Source organism: Mytilus californianus, unplaced genomic scaffold, assembly GCF_021869535.1.
Source record: "Mytilus californianus isolate M0D057914Y unplaced genomic scaffold, xbMytCali1.0.p SCAF_4, whole genome shotgun sequence".
NCBI classification, from domain to species: Eukaryota; Metazoa; Mollusca; class Bivalvia; order Mytilida; family Mytilidae; genus Mytilus; species Mytilus californianus.
Genome location: NW_026262690.1, coordinates 56,268,197 through 56,292,689, shown reverse-complemented (window position 1 = coordinate 56,292,689; position 24,493 = coordinate 56,268,197). Strand labels below are relative to the sequence as shown.

Sequence of the window (24,493 nt, the reverse complement as noted above, 5' to 3'; positions counted from 1 at the left end):
ATGAAACATACATTACTTGTTCATTTAGATAAACTTGAAACTGAGAATAACTACAGAATAACTTATACAAACTATCAAAATATGTTAGTTTTCTCGTTTGAATTGTTTTACTTTTGTCATTTCGGGGCCTTTTATAGCTGACTATGCGGTATTGGTTTTACTCATTGTTAAAGGCCGTACAGTAATCCATAGTTGTTAATTTCTGTGTCATTTGGTCTCTTGTGGAGAGTTGTCTCATTAGCAATCATACCATATCTTCTTATTTTTATATAGTGACAATATTTTGTTACTTGGGAACTATGAGTGAATACATTTAGGTTAAAAGGAAGTAAATAAAGGTGATTGGCGCCACCTAGATTTCACATCCAGGATAATAGGTAGAAGTAAATTTATTTTCTGCTGCCCTAGTAATTAGAAATCAAAATTGAAATAGTGAGAAATGAGTGTTGGCCATTGTTGTAGAAATAGCGAGAAATTTAGAGAAAACTCTCTGTGACGACAAACATTTTCTGTGCCAAATTTAGCAAGGGGTGTTCTTCATTTATACTATTTCGAAAATTCTGGAACCGTTGAGTACCCTTAAAAAATGCCATTTTTCTATCAAAAAAGCTGCGGCACCATATGTGTTTTGCAGTTTCAATTACACCCAAAGGTGTTGATAATTCAGATTTCGACATTTTTTTCAATGGATCTTTGATAGGGAAAATGCAGGACCAAAAAAGGCTACCATTGTCACCTATGTAAATAATTACTTCCTTGTAACCTTTACAACACTACCTGAAGATGAGCTTTAAGAATTATAATCAGGAGAGAACATGCCCAAGGGGAGATAATCAAATTTACTTATTTACTTATAAACAATATTGCAGTAATTTACTTATTTAGGTATAAACAATATTGCAGCATGTGATAAAAGTTTCTTTCAACATCTCTGGCTTAACAGCTAGAAATATATTGATTATGAATTTGGTGTTCGTAGTTGCTTACAGCTAGAACTTACTGCAAAAATTCAATAAACAGATGAATGTAGGGAGAGGGTATCTATTTAAAAGGAAAAAAAAAACTAACTCAATCTGCTACTGAAAAAAATGAACTACACCTCAAAATCAAATAATTTTTAGTCAAAGGCTCAAATTTTAATGAATAGCATGAGGAAATCAAGAGTAAAGTTAATACTTAATCATGCCATATCATCTCATTCACAACTACATTAGAATAAATCACTTTAGGCATGTCAATGGGACAATGTTTAAGAAAAACAGACAATTATTGATACCACATTGGCAGTCGTGATGAAAATAAGGAGTCCGGTTTTAAAGGTCTTGTAAATGCCCTGATGTTGTTAATTAAGAAAGGATTTTAATTTACAATGTACGTAAACATTTTTCAACAATGTTTGGAAGAATAATCTATAAGTAACTTTCATATTAAAATATATTTAAACATACATTTGTTTCTTGTTTTAAACAATATAACTGGAAAGTAAAATTTTTTACTTTCAGAGTTGATAAAAAACGAGATAAATTGGAAAGAAAAGTTTTAGACAGTCAAGAGAGAGCATTTTGGGATGTTCATAGACCCGTGGTAAGTATTTTAATGGATAAATTTATAAGAAAACTCAAGCATATGGGATAAATTCATATGAAAAGTCAAGCGTACAGGATAAATTTAAATGAAAAGTCAAGCATACAGAAATTTTGATTTGCCTTAACAGAGAGATGAGGAAAACCTTCAGTCTCCATGTGCATACCTGCTTTACAATTCCCAGCTTGTTGTGAGAAATGTATGGACTAACAAACATGTTTAAAGATGTACCTTTTCATATAGTCTGCCAAAGAAAGGGAGTCTTATTACACTTGATGCAGACAGAAGTTTTAGAGAGGTTAAACCAGCTTTAAGTACATACAAACATCCCTTTTGCCTATCTAGACCATTTGTCATAACAGTTAAATACACATAAATTAATTCTCACATCTGAATGTGTAAGCTTTTTCTTTATTAAATTTTGTTTGTATCCATTCAAGTCCATATGGTACCTTGATGAACATTAAAACAGCGGTATCATAAGGTAATTCCATGGGATTTGTGGATTTCTTGAATAAATTCTGGCATTTGATTGATACATGTGATACTTTTTAAATATTTTTCGTTTTCATGTTTCAATTTTAAGGAGCAGTTTTTCATCTCCAGGTTTAATACAAAGAAAATATTTTCAGACTTTCCTTTAATATTGAGGCTATTTGTAAAAAAAAATCAACAATAAAAAATCAAGGATCATACTTTTTCTAACTTGGCAGTTGTTTCAAAGTCATTCATGAATTTAAAAATAAGAAAAAAATAACTCTCCACCAGAGACCAAATGACATAGAAGATAACAACAATTGCTCACTATACTGCCTTCAACAATGAGCAAAACCAATGCAATGAAAGCATACTTCATTAAATGAAATGTGTAATAAAAGAGGTTCAGATGTAGTTAATAATAATAGTTATTGTTTATTCAAAAACAATACAGCTTATAGAATATCATGATATAATACACCCACATGTTAGTCAACTAAGGACAAATAAATCTTACAAAATATTTTAACAACACATTACAAACCAAGAACTCTTATAAAACCACAGAAAAAAACAAGAGTAATTGTAAGTATTTTGGTTTGTTGCTTGATGAAAACAGTAAATCACGCATGTTTATATAACAGAATTTGTTTACAAACTTTGGAGTGAATATTTATTACAATGTATGTGATAATTGACGTTGATAGTGGTGATCTTTAAGTGAGTGATAATTAAAACCCTTCCTACAAAACTTTCTTCAATAAGTCAATATAAATAAGCACTAATTACAAAATGTTATCACTTTAGGTGTATTGCTGTTTTTATCATAATAGTGAATTGTAATGTCAGTGAAGCAGGTTATTCGTGCCTAATAATTTTTGCTAATATGTTTAGTCTAGTTCAAATATAACCATAAAGGAGTAAGTTTGGTAAGGGCCAATAAAGTCCATTTTTGCAAGATAAGAAATGTTTCAAGTTGATGAAAAGACCTGTAAGAAAGTGAAATAGAACTACTTTTGTACAGCTTTTCTAATAAAGTGCTAACATTTACAACCCAAATAGACCGTAATTAGAGTTTTCATGAAATTCTAACTTATTGTAAATACAGAATCTGTATAGATTCACCATAGAGTGTACAGATGACTGAATACAGATTTCTGGAATTGATTTAATGTGTGCTATTTGTTTAAATAAAAATGATGAATCAATCTTCATTTATAATATCTTTATAAATTGGAGAAAAAGTAATCTTTTCCTGAGAGTATTGGATAGAAAAAAATGCAAAAATGTTATTGAAAGTTTTAGAGAGGTTAAACCAGGTTTAAGTACACACAAACATCCTTTTTGCCTATCTAGACCATTTGTCATAACAGTTAAATACACATAAATTAATTCTCACATCTGAATGTGTAAGCTATTTCTTTATTAAATTTTGTTTGTATCCATTCAAGTCCATATGGTACCTTGATGAACATTAAAACAGCGGTATCATAAGGTAATTCCATGGGATTTGTGGATTTCTTGAATAAATTCTGGCATTTGATTGATACATGTGATACTTTTTAAATATTTTTCCTTTTCATGTTTCAATTTTAAGGAGCAGTTTTTCATCTCCAGGTTTAATACAAAGAAAATATTTTCAGACTTTCCTTTAATATTGAGGCTATTTGTAAAAAAAAATCAACAATAAAAAATCAAGGATCATACTTTTTCTAACTTGGCAGTTGTTTCAAAGTCATTCATGAATTTAAAAATAAGAAAAAAATAACTCTCCACCAGAGACCAAATGACATAGAAGATGACAACTATAGGTCATTGTAACTTCAACAATGAGCAAAACCAATGCAATGAAAGCATACTTCATTAAATGAAATGTGTAATAAAAGAGGTTCAGATAATAATAATAGTAATTGTTTATTCAAAAACAATACAGCTTATAGAATATCATGATATAATACACCCACATGTTAGTCAACTAAGGACAAATAAATCTTACAAAATATTTTTACAAAACATTACAAACCAAGAACTCTTATAAAACCACAGAAAAAAACAAGAGTAATTGTAAGTATTTTGGTTTGTTGCTTGATGAAAACAGTAAATCACGCATGTTTATATAACAGAATTTGTTTACAAACTTTGGAGTGAATATTTATTACAATGTATGTGATAATTGACGTTGATAGTGGTGATCTTTAAGTGAGTGATAATTAAAACCCTTCCTACAAAACGTTCTTCAATAAGTCAATATAAATAAGCACTAATTACAAAATGTTATCACTTTAGGTGTATTGCTGTTTTTATCATAAAAGTGAATTGTAATGTCAGTGAAGCAGATTATTAGTGCCTTATAATTTTTGCTAATATGTTTAGTCTAGTTCAAATATAACCATAAAGGAGTAAGTTTGGTAAGGGCCAATAAAGTCCATTTTTGCAAGATAAGAAATGTTTCAAGTTGATGAAAAGAGCCGTAAGAAAGTGAAATAGAACTATTTTTGTACAGCTTTTCTTATAAAGTGTTAACATTTACAACCCAAATAGACCATAATTAGAGATTTCGTGAAATTTGACAAAAACGCCTGGATTTCAACTAAGTTTGGCCTAATAAAAATAGAGCGCAGCTTCAACTAACTAAATTTTCAAGTCAGATATGTAAAATGTTATGACAAACAATATGTTAAAAGATCTTTTTTGTCGACATATGTGCTCTATGTTTCCAGTCCTGAAATCAATGAAAATTTGCCTGTTTTCATTGATTTCGTGGAAAATCAAAATGTGTGCTATTTGTGACGTCATGAAAAGAATGCTTATATGTAAATTTTCAACAAATAGACATATTTTCTATCAAATTATTGTTTTAGCTATGATTCATTGTCATATTGTTCAATAAATCCTTATTGGAAATTTTACCTAGAAATTCGGACCATTTTAGGGCCTTATCGAACTTACTCCTATAATATAAATGTCTATAGCCTCAAACTGGTAATTTCATCAATCATAGAAAATCAATACCAAATTATATTTGTTTAGTCTTGATGAAAATCTCAAACACAAAACTGAACACAGAAAAAAACAAAACCCAAAACAAGCATATTTTTTCCAGAAAACTCTTAACATTACAAAACTTTATAGTGTTCTTTTTCTTATAACATAACCTGAGTTTTATTTTTTGTACACATGTCATTAATCCATTATATGGACAATTCATTATAGTTTCTGTTGATTCTCAACTTTTGTAGACTCGGAACAATGTAGAGCTTGCCATATTGTATGGACACTTGTCTTTTGTTGAAGACTATATGTAGCCATCTGGATGACTGTTGCTTTTTTTGTCTTTGGGTTGCTGTCTCATTGACTACCACCCACATCTTCTCTTGTTTAAAGGAGATAGCATCTTTAGCTGAAAAGCTGACATTTTTTCCTGAATGTGTCAACATAGTCTTCTAACTGTGTAAATAAGGTTTTAAACTTTATCAAATTTAATGAACCATGAAATGTAAGTCACGGATTCAGTTTGTCCTGTACTTGTGTTATTGTTACAAATGTTACAAAATAGTTTTAATGGGGATGGGTTTTATTATGTTTATTGTCCCCCACGCAATGCATTGCAGGGGACATAGAAATACCTGGCATCCATCTGTGTGTCCTTCAGTCTGGTCTTGTTAGCGCTCTCAGGTGTACAATTCTTGTCAGATTTTTATGAAACTTATATCATAGGTTTATAATATATCAGCAATATCTTGGACGAGTTTGAAGTCAGTCCCGATCAATTTTTTTATATGGAAAATTGCATCATTAGCGCTCTCATTTGTTCAATTCTTGCCAGGATTTTATGAAACTTATTGTAAATACAGAATCTGTATAGATTCACCATAGAGTTTACAGATGACTGAATACAGATTTCTGGAATTAATTTAATGGAATATATTTGTTTAAATAAAAATGATGAATCAATCTTCATTTATAATATCTTTATAAATTGGAGAAAAAGTAATCTTTTCCTGAGAGTATTGGATAGAAAAAAATGCAAAAATGTTATTATAAATGTTGGTGTTCATTTAATAAGATAGCATGCATTTCTATTTTAGCCAGGATGTGTAAATACAACAGAAGTAGATATAAAGAAAGCATGTCGGATGAACAGGCACTCAAAAATGACAAGGGTAGGAGTTTTAAAAGTAGTAGGCTTTTCTTTTGTTATGAAATGGGCTGTTAGTTTTCTCTATTGAATTGTTTCATATTTTTCATGTCAGGGCCTTTTATAGCTGACTTTACCAATGCATAACATTTGCTCGCAAAAATCATTACGTTTGCACACAGCTATTAATTATATTCGCGTATTTATTTTACAGTTAAATACTGAAAAAACAGATAGATTATATTTATTTACTATTATTTATTTAAATACCCCTTCCGTTAGTCTAAGTGCCATGCTCACCAACGAGGTTTTCGAGTAGGACTAGTTAATTTTATTATGCACAAGCACCAAGTCCTGGAAATATATACAGATAGAATTATAAAACCATAGTAAATATGAAGAGTAAAAGTACCGATTATACCTGCAAGTACATGCTGAATATTTGAAGCCAACTGGTTTTAGAAAATAAATTCATTCAAATTCTCTGATTCTGTTCTGGTATTATCGGAATTACTTCATCAAATACTCAATTTTTTTTCTTTCTCACTTTTACGTACAACTGCTGATGTTTCAAGCCTGCTTAGTTTGATATATCTGGTGGTTTTGAAATTTTGAAATAATGTAAAGAAACACAAAAATACATGGATAATTTACTTAATATATATTTTTCACCAACTAATATGAAATATATATGATTTAAAATGATAAATATGTTCAAAATTGACTATTGACATATTTATTATAAATTATCTTTATATTTACCTGTATTACCTTTAAAATGAATGCATGCAAATGTAATAAAAAGCTGCATGCATACGTCAAAAATTTTAGTCCTCAAATCCGTGCAAATGTAATGCGTCCAACTATACGGCATGCATTTTTCTCATTGTTGAAGGCCATACAGTTGCCTATAATTGCTTACATCCACTTCATTTGATCTTTGGTGGATAGATGTCTCATTGGCAATCATACCACATCTCCTTATTTTTATATTGAATATATCTGCAAGGTTTAATCCAGACGAATTATGCATTCCAAACTATTTCAGTTTAATTACGTTAATTCATTGTACTATATCAGTCCAACAGTGTGATCAGTTCTACCATGGAATGGAAAGGATAGCAAGAATACTTGTGCTGTTTCATTGATTTCTTATTGCTTCACTTTATATTAATATGACGGTGACTGGTCTGCGGAATGTAAAATTTCACACTGAAATTGCCACTCCAGTACCTTGCTTTACATTAGTAATAAGAGGATTTAAAGTCAGAGTCTATGATGCTGAAAATAACTTTTGGTAACCCATTATATGTTTCAAAAAGATATCAAAACAGAGTTCCTGTTAAAAAATATTGTAGAAAAACTGTGAATTTCTGATTGTAACTACGGTAGTACTGGACAAAAAAAAAATTCTTTTTAGAAAAATTACATTTTGAAATAAGGGTCATTTGAAATTCCCTGTAAAATCATTATACAACTATTTTGGTATACTCTAATACAAATATTATAAGAAGCAGTGCATTGTATAACATGTTATATCTTTAGAAATAACTATTGTTTCAATTTAAGAAATATCACATAAATTATGAATACCTATGTTTTTATTTTAGCCAAATTATGCTGTCCCTGGTGGTAGGTTAAGTCCTAGTGTATCAGAGGCAGATTTACACAATCCTTGTGAAAGTTTACGACATGAGGTAGAAACTTATAGATTTACAGCTATGCCAATCTATAAAGCAATCAGAGTTATCCCCCATTGATCACAAATACAACAGATAGGCAAACACATCATTTTAGGGCTGAACTCATTTGTGGCTTTCTAAACATATTCTTAAAAATAAAATTTTGTGAAACGATCATATTATTTAATGAATGCATCTGGGAGAACTACACTGACACTGATTGATTGATGGGTGTTCAATACCATATGAACAACCAGGCTATGTCACAACCAGGAATGTTTTGTTTACATTAGATACCATTAACCGCCGGACAAAAGTTCAATCTCTAAAAAAAATAATTGCTTTAAAAAGTATAACATCTGAAATAACAGTAAAATAAGGTTTTAAACAATCAAAAACAAAATTTTATTACTATATGAAAATAAAGAGATGTGGTATGATCGCCGTTGATACAACTATCCACCAAAGATTAAAGGACAAGGAACAACTACCTGAAACCATACAACCTTCAACAATGAAGAAAACACATACTGTTAAGTAAGCTATAAATATCCCACGCTATAAAAATCCCAAGATGACAAATGGAGCAATTCAAAGGGAAAACCAACAGATTGATTTACAATAAAACTATGTAAAACAACAGGCACATACAGGCACACTTTGACTTTGACAAAACGTGTTGCAATTCTGCCTTTACAGTCAAACACAAATTTTACCAAAGTAATCAGTTGATACTATATATATTTCCAACTGCTACAGGAAGTCTGTAGCAAGTAAGCAAAATTACTAATGTAACTTCAAATTGATTAAATTTTAAATGGAATTAATATGCTATTTTTTTGGTGTTTGACTTTTGGTAAGTACTAATGTGTGATCATTTGCCATCACACACTAACATTGCTGACTTGCTCTACATGTAACCTTTGTATAAAACATTTTACCAACCAATCATTTAGTTAATGATACAAACTCTTATATTAGTAAGAATTTTATAAGACTGCAAAAATAGGACAGCAACATTAACAGTTAAGTCACAGTAATACTGAGATGTATTTTATGACACATATGAATTCTATAAAATCTTTACATTTTTTCAAACATACTATTGTTGAAATACACCAAGATTGTTGTTCATTTAGTAAAAGGCATGCATATGTTATACTGTTATGTTGTATTAAAGGGAAAATTCGCGATTTTTTACTTATCATCTTATTATGTTCATAATACCATTAAAAACATATTCACCAAGTTTTATCTGGATATGAAAACTAATAAAGAAGAAAATTGGGAATTATTAATTCTATTTATTCAAACTTCCTGACTTATGTGACGTAGTTTAAGTCTTTTTGCATGCCGGGAGTGGATTAATCTCATTTAAAGTCTTGTTCGTTAATCATCTAATAACGCGATTTAAAGCGCATCAACGACTTTTGGTGTAGCTATTAACCAACTAACAATTCAGAAAGAAAAGTGATTAGCCGTGCATTTTTTTAATTAAAATTTACGATTTATATTTTTAGGGTTTCTGATATGATTATAGTAATAAAAGCAAATCATACAATAGAATTTTTTTATGATTTTTTTTTCGACGGATATTTTGAACAACATATATAACTGATAGTATAATAGAAATTCACGTTTGTATTCTCCCCTATTACTTCAGTCGAGGATTTGTCTTGCTATACAAATCCTTGCATCAGTCTAGTACTGTGTAAATACAATGCATGTGTATTATGCTGACACCACCTGGTAAAGGCGTGGTTAAATTCACGGTAATTAAAAGATTAGCATTATGTAATTTTAATCCTTTGATCTTCACTAGAGTGGTGTTTGTCCTCAAGGGTTCACCGTTGCAGGTATGAGACAGATTTTTTTTAATTATTAAGGGAGGAATATAGTGGCAAAATACCTTAATCGCTGTTATATATATATTTTTTTAACATTTTGCATTTGCTCAGTTTTTAAATAAATAGGTGAGTATTTTGTTGTAACATCGAAATTCTGAATCACTTTTAATAAAATAATTATATAAATATTATAAATGGCACACGAAAACGAGCGTATATATCAAAACAGTACTATTTTAAATTATCATCGGTAACCTTGAATATTTAAATGTGCAGAGAAAATTATCAGTTACAAAAATATAGTTTTGTCGTCCAAAGCGATCTTTTTTACCTAATCAGGAATGCCCTTATTAAAATATTATAAATCTCACAACGTATTTATATAATTCTTAAGCTATTTGACCAACGATGTTTAAAAAAAATAACAGAATCAATCTAACGTCAACTTTCCTTTTTTAAATGGAGACAGAACGTCGAAATCAATTTTCAATGTGCTTGATATCTTGTACCTTTGTAAGACTTATCATTCATTCATAAACCCACTCTAAACCAGAGACATATATACGTCTGTTTAAACTGACAAGAAAACTCCTAAAGCGGACAAGCAGTATATTCTGTAAATTTCTGAGATTTAATACAAAGAAATAAAAAAAATCCCGAAATGAATTTGATCCTGGAAAATATTCACATCCTCATTCGATCTGAAAAAAAGATACGAATTTGGTAAACAGAACATGCAGAAGTGTGAATGTTATAAAACCTAATTGTTATATCAGAAACCATTATAAATATGAACATGTATACGTAAGACCTCATGGGACGTCACCTAACCACATTCAGGTAATATACAAGTAGCTCTGTTATACCCGGAAATGTCAAGGTTAATCATAGATAGATAGACATGACCTCAGACCCCCCCCCCAATCGAGGAACAGTATATCTTACAATGTGTATATTCCTGCAAAAATAAAAATAAAATGAGAAAAAAGAAAGAGATGAACGGTAAGTCACATCAGATTCAGATATTTATATAGTTGCTTGTCGTTAAATAGAGATCTAGTGTATACATGTCTCTGCGTTAACTTATAAAAATAACAGGAAATAATAAATTTGAAATATATTTATGATGAATACTTTGCAACTGCGACACCCCTTTTTATCACAGCGTACATGCATGCATTTAAATGACCGTCCGTTATGCCATTTAGAATGACAATCGTACGTACAATCCTATAGTTCATGGTGAGTCCTTTTCTATCAGATATGCGACTTTTCGTATTTATATTTTCTCTTATATTACCGGTACTGTCATTTAATATCTAATGCATAAGTGCAATATTAAGAGTGGTTAAATCCCCTACAAGCTAACTAAATAAATAAATCAACCCTCTAGCTGACCAGACGTTAATACAACTACCATCAGTCTATCCGGAGTGAAGTTTCTTTATTTCTTCAAATAGGCTTTTGGGGATCATTAGTGCACGTCCGGTGGCATATATATATAACATGCATGTCGGACCAGGAAAATGTGATGATGACGAATTTCTTAAACTGTTCGAAATAATCTTATTGAAATATAAATCTGTGATTTTACTATGTCTATAGCTTCGATGAACCAAAGCAAGTTAGATATCGACCTGTATTTAAATCAGATTGGTTCTGGATGTTTCTCTCGTATATTCAATATACTTGTATGATATTAGTTCTATATTGCGACTATCCATAGTTCCGTATTAAACCTTCCATCTAGGCGTATAAACCAATGATCGACAAGTGCCGCACATTTTGTTAAATCAATATTTGTATGTTTCAAAATGTCCATAATTATTGACAACGGGTATATACTTACATTTTCCCCACTTTACCCTTGGAAAATGTGTAAATAGATTTTTATTTCATCATTTTTTTTTTTTTATTATTTAAACTTTCATAAATATCATTCTTTACACCAAAAATGTTATTTATAAACAAGCGTATGAGTTTAGCAATGACTAGTATATCACTATCGGATACGCTATACAAAGTTGTATATTACACCTGATAGATTCAAAATGGAAGTTACATGTTATCGGCCGTGTACACTGATCAATACCCCCAGAAAAGAAGTGATGCACGAACTTGTTTTATGTAATTGTGTAATAACAGTTTTAAAGCCCGACAGGAAATCGCTTGAATACCTGTACGTGTCACCTCACAATACCTCTGGGAACAATTCCTTTAGCCATTCTGGTGATCAGATAAGGGAAGGTCCGAATTTATTTTAAAAAGTTTATTACATAAAACAATTATGAACAAACTAGATTTTCAAAAACAATTTTACACGGAACACTTATTTATAACTTTGACTTTTTAACTAATTTCAATTTATTGTTTTAAATACTTCGTAAACAAAACAGTTTCAAAACGACAGACCATACTATTAGTACTAGTTATTTAAAAAATAATATATATAAAATTACATTTTCCGTATCAAGTTAGTTAGGAAAGGTTGCACAACCATGTCTATCATAATCTTTTTTGTGACCCGGGAAACTGCTTTCCTTGTCGGATAAAACAACCGTACGCTTGACAAGATATCGACACTCAATTACGGCTACGTAAGGTTACTGCTTGTTTTGGTCTTTTGTGGTTTATAGATATATCGTGGTCAATATTCGGGGAGGATGTCAAAATGGCCGCATGCGGAGAATTGATACTCTAAATTTAAAATCGATGGTGATCTCTTAACTTGCAGAATAAAACTTTAATATCTATGAATTTGTGCTTTTTTAGACATAATGAACAGAATATGAATTTTTCATTTTTTTGCGAAGTTTCCCTTTAAACATCTAGAGAAAGACATTCCAAATGGCACAATGTAATGTGTATTCTTCTCAATTTCACTAAAATAAAGGTAAATAGAGAGGACTTACATAGTAATTATATTTGTTTATTAAGAATCTAACAAATTTAAAAAAATAGAACAGATGTTAGGAAAGTACTTAACAAGGAGACACTAGATACATACATATATAAAGCGTAATAAAAACATTTGGAATTGGTGAATTAAATGCAAGAAATAAAATGAATCAACTTACTGTTTTTTCATATGTTACTTCTTGTTACCAAGCCGCTCTTTGATTGAAAATCTATTGATGAAAAGTTATACAAATTTCTGTTCTTAACTTTTATACAGTCTTTTTATACAACATCTTTCATATTCAATTGCATCTATTGTTTATATGATAACTTTTAAAATCTTTATATTTTCAGATTGAAGTTTTAAAGAAAAAATTAGAAAAACGAAGAATAAAAATTTCCAAAGTTACAGAGAGGTATAGTTAAGAATAAAATAGAATATGTATGATATGCTAATCTGAAAAAATTTAAATGTTGATCATCCCTTGAATTTTTATTACAATTGATTTTACTTCAAAAGAAAAAGGTAAGAAGAAAATTGAAAATATATATTTTCTTGTTTGCTAAAGTAAAAAAAGATGAATGTTATAATATTGAGTGGCAGACATTAACATAAAAGGATACACATTGTATTTCTAAATCATATGAAAAATGAGATGTGTTTTTCTAAGTCATATCAATGGGACATTGCAATTTTATGTCATATCAATGATATATTGAATTACTAAGTCATATATATCAATGTTATATTGTATAATTTCTAAGTCATTATTAAAGAAGCAGCAGTTTCAATGAAGTTTAATATTCTGATTTGTATGCAATTTTTATGATAATTTTAAAATGAAGATGTTTTTGCTTAAGTCAAATCATCACTAATAAGATGTTTTATTTTGTAGTTATGTATCATATTTTGACCAGTATGCTGAATTTGATGCATTTATTACTCCCCCTGACCCATCAAATCCATGGATCTCAGACTATATAGATTTCTGGGAACAGGAAAAAACAGTGTAAGTCAAGTTAGAAAGTTCATTGTGAAATGCATAATAAAGATTATAGACAATCTGTGTGTGTGTTTTGGAGATTGATTTTTTTTTTGGGGTAGGGGAGGGAGGGCTTGTGTGTAGTAGATAAGATACATCTACAATCCCGCCAGTTATAACCCAGTACTTATGAAAGAGCATAACTAGAAGCTTGTTTAAGTAAGAGCAGGTTGTCTGGTCTGATGTTTGATTTAATATTTAGATGATATTTTATGAAAACAAGTACTTCAGAAGTCAAAATACTGCAATAAAGGTAATTTGGTTCAAGATTCTATAAATGACCATATTGACATTGACAATGACCTGCCTTTTTCACTCTTAGTTAGACTTTTAATGATACTTCCTACAATTAAAAACTGTAAAATGTTAGTTTGAGCCTGTTATTAGTAAGTGTTATAATAGAGAAAATATGTTTTAAGTATCAAGAAAAAACAAAACTGAGCCTTTGTATTGTTTTGTGGGCATTTTATTGGTGTAAGCCATAAGCATTTATTTCCCATATAGAATTTTGATTGTTTTGTGATTGGTAAAATTATTTTATTATTATTAAGTATTATTTTAGCCAACCATTTAGCAAAATGTCTGAATATTTAATTTAGATATCCAAGTGATCATAATAAATTCCATCATTGTACCTTGTACTTCTAATAACTATGTATAGGAAAAAAATGTGTTTTGAATGTTTCCCGGTACCCAGTATTGTAGCTTTATAATTAGAAGTCTGTATGGATATATTTTGTAGCAACCCTCGTGATATACCACAACGCAGAGTAAAAAGATGGGCTTTTTCTATAGAAGAACTACTATGTGATCCTGCTGGGAAGGAACAATTTAGTAAATTCTTAGATAAAGAATTCAGTGGGGAAAATTTAAAGTAAGTAGTGACACCTATTTAATACAACTAGGAATATATTGGCACATTTATGCAACTTCAAATTTGCATACACCACTCTTAGTATCAATTGGAGGAGACCTTTTGACGAACTAAAGGCAATGGAAGTACAGTACTTAACACTACACTAAAAAAACTCACATTAAATGCATTGATACATTTGTTATGATGAATAAAAAAATTGTTTTTGGAAATGTAGTGCTAATGCCTTGGACTTATACAGGATAGGGATGGTAGTAAGACTTATATGGAAATGATGTGTAACAATCTATATTTACAGAGTTTGCCTACTCTAATCAATAAACTATAGTATTTCCCCAGAAAATGATACAAATGAATTGCAAATTCAAAAAAAGTGTTATTATTCTGACTTGTAACAAATCCATGATTGCTACCTCTTAGATACTGAGTAAAACCTTGATTCTAGATAGAAACTAATTTTTTCTATTTGCAGATTTTGGTTAGCATGTCAAGATTTAAAATGTCTACCTATTAGAGAAGTTAATTTTAAAGTTACTGAAATATTTTCGTAAGTAGACTTCAAGTTATAAAGAAGAATTGTGTTCTGAGCTGACTATTGTGAACTGTAAAAAATATAGTATAACTATGAATAAAATCTGATGAGCGTTATGTATCAATGAAACAGCAACCCAATAGCACATTTTTTGAAAGACAAAAGATGTCAAAATACAGTCTTTTACAATGGATTACATGGAACAGAGTCTTTCACTGGACTATTGATTTTAATGATGTCATATCTTCTCATTCCAAGTTCAGAAATAGAACGTCTACCATTCAATTGACTGAATGAAACCTTTAAATGAGATTTAAACAGAAAAGTCCAAATACTTGTAAACTTGCAAGTTAAATGGTGTTTTTTGTTACAACCTTTTTAACAAACTTTTGACCGACAATTGTTTCCCGATTAAAACATTGCATATGGGATAGCTTTGTATATAGTACACTTGTTTACTTTCCATTTCAAGTTATCACCAGGTTTTCACAGTATGATAGTCCAGGAAAATATATTTTTTACACTATGAAAGTGCTACATACCTTGAACTAATTTTTCCATTTTTTGGAGAAAATATACAAAATGAATATAAAAAAGAAGATGTGGTATGATTGCCAATGAGACAACTCTCCACAAGAGACAGAATGACACAGAAATTAACAGCTATAGGTCACTGTAAGGCCTTCAACAATGAGCTTGCTTCTTAACTAATGTGTCAAGCTACGCATGATTTACTTCAGATTTATGGCTATTTAGACTGACTTTTACAAAGCTTTACCAAAACATACATGTTAAAACTGAATAAAATGAATTTAAAAAAGAAAGGGAAAAACAAGTCAGCATACTTTTAATTTTAGTTCATTTATATGATTTGGAGTTTAGTGTGACGTCCATTTTCACTGAACTAGTACACAATTTTATTTAGGGGCCAGCTGAGGACATCCTCCGGGTGCGAGATTTTCTCGCTGTGTTGAAGACACATTGATGAACTTCATCTGTTGTCTGCTCTTTGGTCGGGTTGTTGTCTCTTTGACATATTCCCCATTTCCATTCTCAATTTTATTCGTCAATCTATTTTTGAATTTTCACTGTAAATATGTAGTATTGGTTGAAGTTGTTAGAAATATTTACATGCTTTATCATTTTGATATGAAAAACAATATATATAAAATTTCCAAAAGATTCCTGATAAAAAAAGGAAATTATTCTCTTGGCCTGTATGTGTCACATAATCATTTCTACATGTGACTAATTTTAGGTTAGGGTTACTTTGAAAAACACAAATGAATGAAAAAGCGCAATGTGTCGACATTTCACTCAGAAAATTGATTTAGTTTTGGTAGTTTATTTGTCTTTTGTGTCTTAAAATATCTGCTAATCTTGGTGAATGTACTCCTGATAAGCACAACAAATTTAGAAAATGTCTGATGTAATTGATTTATGGTAACACATGGATACAAAATGTAATCTGTAGGGTGGAATTTGTGAACTCTCAAGCTAGATATATCAAACAAAATAAACAAGAGACATTCATCATTCTTTTAAAGATCTTTAACATTGTTTTTTTTGAAAGGTGTGTTCCTTTCAACTTGTAAAAATTGTTTTCCAATTGCAACTGAAGAGGTTGTAGTGTAAAGCAAGTGCAGTATAATTTTATTCATAGTTATTCTATTTTTTTTTTTACAATATCACATAAGGAATTCACCTGCTTTGAATGAATAATGGCAATGGAAATGTATAAATTTTGTCTTTGGTTGCAATGTTTTTGAAGATTCTTAAAAAAGGTGTACATATAAAAAGAAGATGTGGTATGATTGCCAATGAGACAACTCTCCACAATACACCAAATGACACAGAAATTAACAGCTATAGGTCACGATACGGCCTTCAACAATGAGCAAAGCCCATACCGCATAGTCAGCTATAAAAGGGCTATTTTCGAACATTCAAATGGAGATTTATGTGGTAAAAACGTATCAATTTTTGAAAAGCAATCTATGAATTTAAGTCTCTAAAAATTTATTAATAGAGTATTTTTAGTCCCCTACCGATAAAGTCGAAGGGGACTTTAGGTTTGCACTCCCTCCGTCTGTCTGTCTGTCTGTCTGTCTGTCTGTCTGTCTGTCTGTCTGTCTGTCTGTCTGTCTGTCTGTCTGTCTGTCTGTCTGTCTGTCTGTCTGTCTGTCTGTCTGTCTGTCTGTCTGTCCGTCTGTCAGATCAGTTTTCCACTCTTTTTTTTCACAGAAAGCTCGAGATAGGAATAGTGATCCGGCGGCAGCGTTAGCATTAGCTAACTTCTTAAAAGCTTTATATTTTAGAAGCTAGAAGACCTGGATGCTTCATACTTTGTATATAGATGCCTTATGTTACGAAGTTTCCGTCTGTCCTATGTCCATTGTCCTTGACCTCATTTTCATGGTTCAGTGACTACTTAAAAAAAAAGTCAACATTTTTTGTAATGTTAATTTCTTTCTTGTTATGAGTAATAGGATAACTATATTTAGTATGTGCATACCTTGCAAGGTCCTCATGCCCGTCAGACAATTTTCATTTGACCTCAACCTCATCTCATGGATCAGTGAACAAGGTTAAGTTTTCGTGGTCAAGTCCATATATCAGATACTATAAGCAGTAGGTCTACTATATTTGGTATATGGAATGATTGTAAGGTGTACATGTCCAACTGGTAGGTGTCATCTGACCTTGACCTCATTTTCATGGTTCAGTGGTCAAAGTTAAGTTTTTTTTATGTTTTGGTCTTTTTTTCTAATACTATAGGCAATAGGTCAACTATATTTGGTGTATGGAAATATTTTATGATGTACATGTCAGTCTCACATATTTTATTTGACCTTGACCTCATTTTCATTGTTCACTTCTCAGTGTTAAGTTTTTGTGTTTTGGTCTGTTTTTCTTCAACTATAAGCAATAGATCAACTATATTTGTTGTATGGAAGGATTGTAAGGTGTATATGTCTGTCTGGCAGGTATCATCTGACCTTGAGCTCATTTTCATTGTTCATTGGTCAATGTTAAGTTTTCATGGTTAAGTTTGTTTCTTAGATACTATAAGCAATAGGTCAACTATATTTAATGCATACATTGATCGTAAGGTGTACATGTCTGTCTGGCATGGTTCATCTGACCTTGACCTCATTTTCATGGTTCATTGGTCAATGTTCAGTTTTCTTGGTTAAGACTGTTTCTTAGAAACTATAAGCAATAGGTCAACTATGTTTGGTTTATTGTAAGGTGTACATGTATTTCTCATTTGGTTTATCTGACCTTGACGTCATTTTCTTGGATCATGTTAGTTTATGTGTTACTTGTAGTAAAGCTTTATATTTAGGACTATCAACATAAAATCAATGGTTAGTAAAGAAGGCGAGACATTTCAGCGTGTGCACTCTTGTTCTTGCTTGAAGATATTGATTTGATATTTGGTGTATTGATTTATCATGACAAGTTACAAATTTTGTTCCGGTATGATGATTTTGTGCATAGTTATGGTCCTTGGACTTAGAAAATTCACTCAAATAATCAGTTTTCCACACTATTTTCGTCATGCTTGCAGATATTGATTTGGTAATTGGTATATAGTTCTATCATGACAAGTTACAGATCAAATTCGAACTTTGTTCCGGTCTGATGATTTTGTGCAGAGTTATGGTCCTTTGACTTAGAAAATTCACTCAAATAATCAGTTTTCCGCCCTTTTTCTGGTCATGCTTGAAGACATTAATTTAAATATTGGTTTATAGTTTTCTCATGACAAGGTACAGATCAAGTTCGAATTTTGTTCCGGTCTGATGATTTTGTGCAGAGTTCTTGGACTTCGAAAATTCACTTAAATAATCAGTTTTTCACACTTTTTTTTGTCATGCTTGAAGATATTGACTTGTTATTTTTAGCTCACCTGGCCCAGAGGGCCAAGTGAGCTTTTCTCATCACTTGGCGTCCGTCGTCGTAGTCAGTCGTCGTTAACTTTTACAAAAATCTTCTCTTCTGAAACTACTGGGCCAAATTTGACCAAACTTGGCCACAATCATCATTGGGGTATCTAGTTTTAAAAATGTGTCCGGTGACCCAGCCAACCAACCAAGATGGCTGCCATGGCTAAAAATAGAACATAGGGGTAAAATGTAGATTTTGGCTTATATCTCTGAAACCAAAGCATTTATAGCAAATCTGACATGTGGTAAAATTGTTTATCAGGTCAAGCTCTATCTGCCCTGAAATTTTCAGATGAATCGGACAACCCGTTGTTGGGTTGCTGCCCCTGAATTGGTAATTTTAAGGAAATTTTGCCGTTTTTTGTTATTATCTTGAATATTATTATAGATAGAGATAAACTGTAAACAGCAATAATGTTCAGCAAAGTAAGATCTACAAATAAGTCAACTTAACCAAAATGGTCAGTTGACCCATAAGGAGTTATTGCCCTTTAAAGTCAATTTTTAACCATTTTTCGTAAATTTTTGTAATCTTTTACAAAAATCTTCTCCTCTGAAACTACTAAGACAAATTTAGCCAAACTTGTCCACAATCATCTTTAGGGTATCTAGTTTAAAAAATGTGTCTGATGACCCCGCCCGCGAACCAAGATGGCCGACATGGCTAAAAAATAGTACATAGGGTAAAATGCAGTTTTTGGCTCATATCTCTGAAACCAAAGCATTTAGAGCAAATCTGATGAGGATAAAATTGTTCATTAGGTCAAGATCTATCTGCCCTGAAATTTTCAGACCAATCAGGCAACTTGTTGTTGGGTTGCTGCCCCTGAACTGGTAATTTAAGAAAATTTTGCTGTTTTTATACGACCGCAAAAAAATTTTGTGGTCGTATATTGGTATGACGTTGGCGTCGTCGTCGTCGTCGTCGTCGTCGTCCGGCGTCGTCGTCCGAATACACAATGGTTTTCGCACTCTAACTTTAGTTTAAGTGAATGGATCTCTATGAAATTTTACCATAAGGTTCAATACCACAATAGGAAGGTGGGGATTGATTTTGGGGGTTATGGTACCAACAGTTAAATAATTAGGGGCCAAAAAGGGGCCGAAAATAAGCATTTTTGTAACTTCCAGACATAACTTGTGTGTTATTGTATGGATCTCTTTGACATTGTACTACAAGATTCCATATCACAAAGGGTCGATGATGGGATTGATTTTGGGGTTAATTTCCTCGAAATTTTAGGAATAAGGGGCCAAAAGGGGGCAAAAAACAAGCATTTTTCTAGTTTCATGACAATAACTTGTGTGTAAGTGTATGGATCTTTCTGAAATTTTACTACAAGGTTCCATTTCGCAAAGGGAAAGCTGGAATTGAGTTTTGTGGTAATTGCCCAAAACGTTTAGTAATAAGGGGCCTAAAAAGGGGTGAAAAATAAGCATTTTTTAGTTTCTAGACAATAACTTGTGTTCAAGTGTATGGATCTCTCTAAAATTGTATTACAAGGTACCATACCACAAAGGCAAGGCTGTTATTGAGCTTGGTTTGGGGGGGAAGGGGGGGGTGATGAATCATAGGGGGGGGGGGGGGTAAAAAAAGGGGTAATTATTTTTTTTCGTTTAAGGAATAAGGGGAAAAAAGGTTAAAAAACTAGGGTTTCCATTTTAATAGACAAATAATTGAGTAAAGAACATTATTTAAAAGCAGTGTAAGGTTGGTAATTCAAACTCATTTAAATATCTCACCTGCACTATGTTTGAATTATGTAAATTGGAAATTTGCCAATTATTTTAGTATAATAAACTTCATTGGAAATTTGCCAATATAAAATTTTGCTGATGAAGGTTTTTTGTTTACCTTTAGTCTGACTATGATGTCATTTTCTATTTTAATAGCCTTATGATGTAGTTAAATTTTTTTTAATACTTTTATGATGTATTTTAATGCGCTTTTATGGTTGCAAATTTATTGTTTTAATATAATAAACTCCATTGGAAATTTACCAATAGTTTGTTTATTTTTAGCTATGACTATGATGTCATTTTCTATTTAATTTTAAGGTTACAAATTAATTTCAGTTTTAAATATTATTGTAAAATGTTTGCCCAAAACATTTATTAATAAGTGGCCAAAAAGGGGGCAAAAATAAGCATTTTTTTAGTTTCCAGACATTAACTTGTGTTCAAGTGTATGGATTTCTCTGAAATTGTACTTAAAGGTACCATACCACAAAGGGAAGTGGGTCAAAAAATTTTGGGGGGGGGGATTTTTTTTCCTTTTTTTTTTCTTTAAAATTTTCCATTTTAAGTTGGTTAATTCTGATCACAAAGAGAAAGTTGGAATTGAGTTTGGGGGATAATTGCTCAAATGTTTAGGAATAAGGGGCTAAAAAAGGGGTTAAAAATAAGCATTTTTTTTTAGTTTCCAACAATTAATTGTGTTTAAGTAATTGGATCTCTGTGAAATTGTACTGCAAGGTACCATACCACAAACTGAAGGCTGGGATTGAGTTTGGGGGGGCGTGATGTGTGAAAATTTTCCACTTAAAGTTGGTTAATTATTTCTGATTTAGATATAAAAGCAAATAATAATGATGTGGTTTGATTTTATCAAAAACTTAAATTGAAGTTATGTATATTGTAAATTTAGGTTACATTGGAATTTAAGAATTGGCTTTGGGGTAGGGTTATGGCTCAAACCTTTAAATAATAAGGGAAAAAAAGGTGAAAAACGAGGGTTTCCAGGTTAATAGACAAATAAGTACAAAACATTATTTAAAAGCAGTGTAAGGTTGGTAATTCAAACTCATTTAAATATCTCACTTACACTGCTTTTAAATTATGTAAATTGGAAATTTGCCAATAACTTTATTGTTAATAAATGCATTGGAAATTTGCCAACAATTTTAGTATAATAAACTTCATTGGAAATTTGCCAATATAAAATTTTGCTGATGAAGGTTTTTTGTTTACCTTTAGCCTTGACTATGAAGTCATTTTCTATTTTTATAGCCTTATGATGTAGTTGAATTATTTAATACTTTTATGATGTGTTTAAATGGGGTTTTATGGTTGCAAATTTATTGTTTTAATTTAATAAACTCCATTTAAAATTTGGTAATAAAAAAAATTTTTGTTTATTTTTAGCTATGATTATGATGTCATTTTCTATTTTACTTTTATGGTTGCAAAGAAATTTTTATTTTTAGATATTACTGTTAAATGATGCTGATTAAGGTTTTTGCTATGTTTAGCCATGACTATGATGTCATTTTCTATTTTAATATCTGTCATGATGTATTTAAATGGGCTTTTATGGTTACAAAGGAATTTTATTTTTAGATATTACTGTAAAATGTTGCTGATTAAGGATTTTGTTTATTTTTAGCCATGACTATGATGTCATTTTCTATTTTAATACCTTTATTATGTAATTTCCATTTTTAGATATTACTGTTAAATGATGCTGATTGAGGGTTTGAATGCTGGGATTGATTTTGGGGGTAATTGCCTCCAAATTTTAGGAATTAGGGGCCAAAAAACAAGCATTTTTCTAGTTTCATGACAATAACTTGTCAGTGTATGGATATTTATGAAATTGTACTACAAGGTTCCATATCACAAAGGGAAAGCTGGAATTGAGTTTGGGGGTACTTGCCCAAAACGTTTAGGAATAAGGGGCCAAAAATAAGCATTTTTCTAGTTTCCAGACAATAACTTGTGTTCAAGTGTATGGATCTCTCTGAAATTGTACTGCAAGGTACCATACCACAAAGGGAAGGCTGGGATTGTTTTTGGGGGTAATTGTCTCAAAATGTTAGGAATTAGGGGCCATAAAGGGGCAAAAAACCCAAGCATTTTTCTAGTTTCCAGACAATAATTTGTGTTCAAGTGTATGGATCTCTCTGAAATTGTACTGCAAGGTACCATACCACAAAGGGAAGGCTGGGATTGAGTTTGGGGGTGATGAATCATAAGGGGGTTTCAAAAAATTTGGGGGGGGATTTTTTTTTCCTTTTTTTTCTTTAAAATTTTCCATTTTAAATTGGTTATTTCTGATTTATATATAAAAGCAAATAATAATGATATGGTTTGAATAGGTAAATTAAAAAATTTTAAGTTCTTAGACTACTTTCATTCTGTGTGAGAAACCTATGCTGTGTCAAATATTTAATTACAATCCAAATTCAGTGCTGTATCAAGCTTGAATGTTGTGTCCATACTTGCCCCAACTGTTCAGGGTTCGACCTCTGCGGTCGTATCAATCTGCAACCCAGCTGAGCATTTTATTGGTTATTATCTTGAATATTATTATAGATAGAGATAAACTGTAAACAGCAATAATGTTCAGCAAAGTAAGATCTACAAATAAGTCAACTTGACCAAAATGGTTAATTGACCCCTTAAGGAGTTATTGCCCTTTATAGTCAATTTTTAACCATTTTTCGTAAATTTTGTAAATTTTTGTAAATTTTTACAAAATATTTTCCACTGTAACTACCAGGCCAAGTTCATTATAGATAGAGATAATAGTAAGAAGCAAGACTGTTCAGTAAAGTAAGATCTACAAACACATCACCATCACCAAAACACAATTTTGTCATGAATCCATCTGTGTCCTTTGTTTGATATGCACATAGACCAAGGTGAGCGACACAGGCTCTTTAGAGCCTCTAGTTTATATAGTTAACACCTTGATAAGTTATTGATCAAGTTAGCATTTTGTTCCAGTACAATGAATTTTTAACTGGTTAGGGGACTATGTATTGCCATGCAATACTCTCAGAATGCTTGTTTCATCTATTTTTTAGCGCATTCTATACAAAAATAACTAATTAAATAAATTAGTTTTTCAAGTCAAAGTTCATTATGTCATTGTTGTATGCAAAATCTGACAACATCTGAAACACTATTCCTAGACCTTAATTAAAACCTTGAATAATTTTTTCAAAGCATTTGAATATATGATGAAGGGTAAAATCTATAAAAGTCAAATGATATGTGTATCAACCCACAACAAGAATTGGCTTTCAAACTGCTTCCTTACATTGGACAAAATTTTACAGTGATGTATATGAAGGGATATTTATTTATTTTCAGAGAATTTTTAGCTCCAGGTGCTCATAATCCAGTTAATGTAGAAGGTCGCATATCAGAATTAGTACGAGGTCGAATAGAAAATCATGTGGATAGATACTGTTTTGAAGAAGCTCAGGTAATGCATGAAAATCATTTAAAAAGAAAAGTTATGGTCACATCAAAATGGTTCATGTTTATGTATTACTGGGTCTTAATTGTCTTAATTGCAGCATAAACAATACACATTTAATAATGGTCAAATCTATTTTAAATATATAAAGGCCATATCAAGTGCTAAAGCCAAAAAAGTCCAGTTTGGATTGAGATATAACCAACTATAAAGTTACCTTAATTAAATTGTTTAATCTGAACAATGTTTTATCAGTATT

At 31.0% G+C, this 24,493-nt stretch overlaps 1 protein-coding gene across 3 annotated transcripts in view; it reads left to right on the top strand.

The window, feature by feature from the left end:
- Positions 1-24,493, top strand: part of LOC127698478 (regulator of G-protein signaling 7-like) — a 115,255-nt gene that overhangs the window by 60,702 nt on the left and 30,060 nt on the right. For all 3 annotated transcript variants that reach the window (XM_052201962.1, XM_052201961.1, XM_052201963.1), the window contains exons 7-14: positions 1,503-1,584; positions 6,150-6,224; positions 7,810-7,896; positions 12,981-13,042; positions 13,523-13,636; positions 14,412-14,543; positions 15,016-15,090; positions 24,126-24,240. In XM_052201962.1, coding sequence (XP_052057922.1) covers positions 1,503-1,584; positions 6,150-6,224; positions 7,810-7,896; positions 12,981-13,042; positions 13,523-13,636; positions 14,412-14,543; positions 15,016-15,090; positions 24,126-24,240 — 742 coding nt within the window. The remainder of the gene's footprint in view (positions 1-1,502; positions 1,585-6,149; positions 6,225-7,809; positions 7,897-12,980; positions 13,043-13,522; positions 13,637-14,411; positions 14,544-15,015; positions 15,091-24,125; positions 24,241-24,493) is intronic.